Source organism: Corvus brachyrhynchos, unplaced genomic scaffold (assembly GCF_000691975.1).
Source record: "Corvus brachyrhynchos isolate BGI_N302 unplaced genomic scaffold, ASM69197v1 scaffold245, whole genome shotgun sequence".
Lineage (NCBI taxonomy): Eukaryota > Metazoa > Chordata > Aves > Passeriformes > Corvidae > Corvus > Corvus brachyrhynchos.
In genome coordinates, this window is record NW_008238988.1 from 6,724,220 (window position 1) to 6,729,291 (window position 5,072).

Genomic DNA, 5,072 nt, shown 5'->3' on the forward strand with positions numbered 1-5,072 from the left:
GCCCTCCCTGCAGCCAGGGACAGCCAGGGCTGAGGGCCCCTCTCAGCTGGGGCTCCTCTCGAGGCTGAGCAGCCCCGGCTCCCTCAGCCTGTGCTGGGCACGGAGATGCTCCAGCCCTTCCTCATCCTCACAGCCCTCCTCTGGATCTGCTCCATGTCCTCCCTGTCCCTCCTGAGGAGCCCAGAACTGGACACAGCACCCCAGAGGTGCCCAGGGCTGAGCAGAGGGGGAGGATCACCCCCTGACCTGCTGGAAATGCTCTCCCTGTTCCCCTCAGGACCTCTTTGGCCTTGTGTTGTTCTTTGGACAGGCAGGAGGAGAACCAGGAATATTTGGAAATCCCTCCTAGTGCCTCCTGTGGTTTGAAGTGAATTTTCCAAGCTTACTTCTGAGCCTGCAGCATCACCTGAGTGTTGCAGTGCTAAGCTCCAGGTCCCTCTCTCCTCACTGATTAACAGGGAAGCTCCAGTGGCTTAAGTGGATTTAGAGTTCCCCAAAACCCCAAACCTGCAAACATTTATCCACCTTCTCTGTTTAACAGGGATGGTCAATCCCCGGACACCGAGGGTTTGAGTTTCTCCTACCAATGAATACAAATTTCACCCCTGCAAGCCCAGCCCGGGCTGACACCGTGTGCAGGCAGCTGCCTTCTCCCTGGAGAAGGGAGATTTCCTTCTCTCCTCAGATAAATCACTGGAAGAGTCAACTCAGTGGGAATTGTTCATGTAGTGAAATTCAGCTTTTACATGTTTTACTCTGATGCCTTTTCCTACTCTTAAAATCAAGAATCAGACACGGTTAGAAGGGGAAAAGGGATTTTACCTTGGTATTTATTTTAAGGATCCTTAGGTGCACACGTCCAGGTGGAATGCACCCCAATGCACACCACAATGCACCCCCAAAGATTGGGTATGTCATTAGAGGTGTTACTAATTAGCAGATCTATCAAAGGTTCCCCAATGAGAGGCTCGAGTGAGCCCCCCTCCCCAAGGAGCCTTCCCCTGGATGGTTCTAAGAGGCTCGAGTGAGCCCCCTCCCCAAGGAGCCTTCCCCTGGATGGTTCTATCTCAGGTTACAGAATGTGTTCTGGAGAGGACCTTGGGCTCTGGGGCACACTGATCCCTGGCTACGAAGCTTCTGAGATGTTGAGTCTCCTGGCTGAACAAACAAGTCCAAGAGTGGAGGCAAAAAGCACTGAGAATACAGAGGTTGTAAAAGGTATAACAGGGGTATAAAAGAAAAGGCAAAAATCTTCATGGCATCGACTCCACGGAGCCTTGTTTTGCTCTGAGTGAGAACTGAACCACCGAGCTTGGATTTGGTTTGGTTCTTAAATTATGGGAGGAATTTCTTATCCCATCATAACCCAGCAGATCAGATCACTGGGCTCTCACAATTCCATGCAGGAGAGAGGATCCCAGGAATCTCCTCTGGAGTCCTTGGAAATATTTATTATTTATTCTAACACTTTCACCACCTGACCTCAAGTATATCACAAAAATCTCAGTGAAAATCCAGGAGATGTGTCCAGGACATGATACTGTCACCTCTCCTTCCCATATGGATTCAGATATTCCTCCCAGGAATTTGTTATGATGATCCAGTGGTGGGGACTCAATGCTCTTCCTGGCAATCCCTCCATGTGCTGCAATATCCTGATTTTTAAAGATTTCCTTCGTGTCTATCCTGAAGCTCCTTTGCCTCGTTTTATCCAGTTCTCCCTTTCCCATCCCTATTGAAATTAAGGATAAATTAGGACATGCCACTTGGAGATAATGTTTACAATTTGAAAAGCTGCTGTCTCTTATCCCTAAACCACATCAATCCACTTCCCACTTTTCTTCCCCATATTTCATCATTTATGGACATGCTTCTGTTCTTCCCAGCTTTTTAGAAAGGTAAGAAGAGACAACACCTCTAAAAGCAGCTGTAGAAATCTGATACGTGAGGAGGAGCTCTACAAAAAGTTTTAAATATCATTTCAAGTAGCGCCAGCACAAATTGATGACCCTGATTTATTTTTTCATTGAGCTCGCTGCAAAAGAAAACTGTATATGATTTACAAAGAATTTGAGAAATAAGGATTGGATGGAAAACTCGGCCCACTGAATTGCTGTTCTTTGTTTCGGCAGGAGAGTTCCACTGTGGCTTTGAGGATGGGAACATTTGCCTGTTCACTCAAGATGACACAGACAACTTTGACTGGACAAAACAAAGCACTGCCACGAGGGACACGAAGTACACCCCGAACACGGGGCCCAACGCCGATCGCACCGGCTCCAAGGAGGGTGAGATCCAGCAGTGAGGAATTTGGGATAAAGGAACTGGCCAGGACAGGCAGTTCAGCCACTTCCTGGTCATGGAACCCCAGACTGATTGGGGCTGGAAAGGATTTAAATTCATCTTGTCCATGCCATGGCAGGGACACCTCCCACTGTCCCAGGCTGCTCCCAGCCCCAATGTCCAGCCTGGCCTTGGGCACTGCCAGGGATCCAGGGGCAGCCCCAGCTGCTCTGGCAATTCCAGCCCAGCCCCTCCCCACCCTCCCAGCCAGCAATTCCTTCCCAATATCCCATCCAGCCCTGCCCTCTGGCACTGGGAAGCTGTTCCCAGAAAACTGGAGTTCTTCTCTGGGGAGGTTTGAGGAACAACAGATACAGTCCATGTCCCTCGGAAGGCCCCACTACTGCCCCTGATCCTGTGTCACCCAAGGCAATGACATCTCAGGCTCCTTCTCACCCTGGTCCTGGAGTTTAAATGCAGACGATCCCAGAATTCCAGACTGGTTTGGGTTGGAAGGGACCTTAAAACTTCCTTGTCCCACCCCCTGCTCTGAGCAGAGACCCCTCCCACTGTCCCAGGCTGCTCCCAGCCCCAATGTCCAGCCTGGCCTTGGGCACTGCCAGGGATCCAGGGGCAGCCCCAGCTGCTCTGGCAATTCCAGCCCAGCCCCTCCCCACCCTCCCAGCCAGCAATTCCCAATTCCCAATCTCCCATCCAGCCCTGCCCTCTGGCACTGGGAAGCCATTCCCTGGCTCCTGTCCCTCCAGGCCTTGTCCCCAGTCCCTCTGCAGCTCTCCTGGAGCCCCTTGAGGCCCCAGAAGGGGCTCTAAGTTCATACCAAGATCCTTCAAGGTCTCCTAGAAGGAATTGCCAGTGCTGAGGAGTGACTGGTCCCAAAGCACAGCCCCTGATGGTGCCATTTCCCACCTTGCCTCGTTTTTATTATGCCATTTTCAAAGCGATTCCCTTCACATGAAAGTCCAGTGGGGAAACCTGGCTCACCTTAAAATATTCTCCTGCTTTCTGTCATTTAAATTCTACCTTGGGCTCTCTCAGCCTGTCCCAGCGAGGTGGTCTTTGCTCCATTTTTGCTCTGGCTATTGTTCAAATGTGCAATTTTCAATCTGCTGCCCCTGTTACCGTGTGCTCCCGACTGCAGCGTGGATTTGCATTTGAAAAGTCCGACACATTGAGCTGAATTTATTGAGACCTGCAGCAGCTCCCGCTATTTTATTGTGTGCACTTCCAAAGGGGAAAAAATTCCTCCTACACCACATTCATGTGGTTGGATTAATTAAATAATATCTCTGTGGTTGGCATGGTCCAGGAATGGAATAAATGGACATTGTCTTCTTTGGGATTGACACGGCCAGGTGAAAACAATCCTTGAAAGGTTCCCATCATGGCATTTTCCCTTTTATTTCACAAGTCGTGTTTCCAGGGACAAATTCCACCCTCAGGACTGAAGGCTGAACCCACTCTGATTTTGTGCAAAGGTTCATCAGTTCGGAGGTGTCTTCCAGCACTGTCTTGCTGCCTGGATTTTAGTTTTCATGGAAAACACGGCTTTGGGGCAGCTTTTGGAAACTCGAGGGCTTCATGCAGGAAAAAATGACTCCCAGAAATGCCGTGGTGGGAGATGGAAGTGAAAACTTTATCAGGATGATCCCAGTGTGTTCCTGAATTTCCTTCTGTGTCGGGTGTTGAGAACCTCATCCTGAGGATTTCCATCTGTGCTGGCTGTTGAGAACCTCATCCCGAGGATTTCCATCTGTGTTGGGTGTTGAGAACCTCATCCGGAAGTTTTCCTTCTGTGTTGGGTGTTGAGGGCCTCATCCTGAAGTTTTCCTTCTGTGTTGGGTGTTGAGGGCCTCATCCCAAGGATTTCCTTCTGTGCTGGGTGTTGAAGGCCTCATCCCGAGGATTTCCTTCTGTGTTGGGTGTTGAGAACTTCATCCTAGGGATTTCCATCTGTGCTGGGTGTTGAGGGCCTCATCCCAAGGATTTCCATCTGTGTTGGATTTCCTTCTGTGTTGGATTTCCATCTGTGCTGGGTGTTGAGAACCTCATCCCAAGAATTTCCTTCTGTGTTGGGTGTTGAGGGCCTCATGCCAATGGTTTCCCTTTGGATTTTTCCAGGTTTTTACATGTACATCGAGACGTCCCGGCCCAGGCTGGAGGGGGAGAAGGCCAGACTTGTCAGTCCCATTTTCAGTGTCGCTCCCAAAAATCCCTATGGAGCCACCAACACGGCCTATTGCTTCAGCTTCTACTATCACATGTATGGACAGCACATAGGTGAGAGAAAGCCAATGTCCCGGTCCTTTCCTTTGGGAAAAATAGCTGGAAAAACTTCCTCTTGTTTGAAGGCAAAGCATGGGAGCAGTGCCAGCCCCTCTGAGGGCCTGTTGTAATCCAGGGAGGAGCTTGAGAGCATCTAAATTGTGGCAAAATTCTGTTTTCCACTAATCAGGAATTTGTAGGAAGGAGGAATTTCCCTCTTACGGCTGGGAAGTGTTTCCTGCATGCGTGAGATTTGGAGCAGGGAATCGAATGGGAATCCCGTTGATTTGAATGGGAATTTTAGAGCCTGGAAAGAGAAAAGTTGATGTTAACATGGATTTTTCCTGCTTTTAATGGGATGTTTTAGGAATTCCTGACCGGAATCAGGATCAGGCAGGGAGCAGCAGCATTCCCCAGGTATTTTCCATGGAAAAGTCATGGAGAATTTGCTCCCACTCTGCAGGAATGTGGATTTTCAAGGGGTATCTGTGAGTGCTTCAGGCATT

General features: G+C 49.6%; 1 protein-coding gene across 1 annotated transcript in view; it reads left to right on the plus strand.

Moving 5' to 3' along the window:
* The window catches only part of MDGA2 (MAM domain containing glycosylphosphatidylinositol anchor 2), a gene marked incomplete at its 5' end in the record, with an annotated part of 153,079 nt that overhangs the window by 135,427 nt on the left and 12,580 nt on the right, over positions 1 to 5,072 (plus strand). Inside the window, 2 exons of the mRNA XM_017738811.1 lie at positions 2,133 to 2,288; positions 4,423 to 4,581. Of these exons, the coding sequence (XP_017594300.1) occupies positions 2,133 to 2,288; positions 4,423 to 4,581 (315 nt within the window). The remainder of the gene's footprint in view (positions 1 to 2,132; positions 2,289 to 4,422; positions 4,582 to 5,072) is intronic.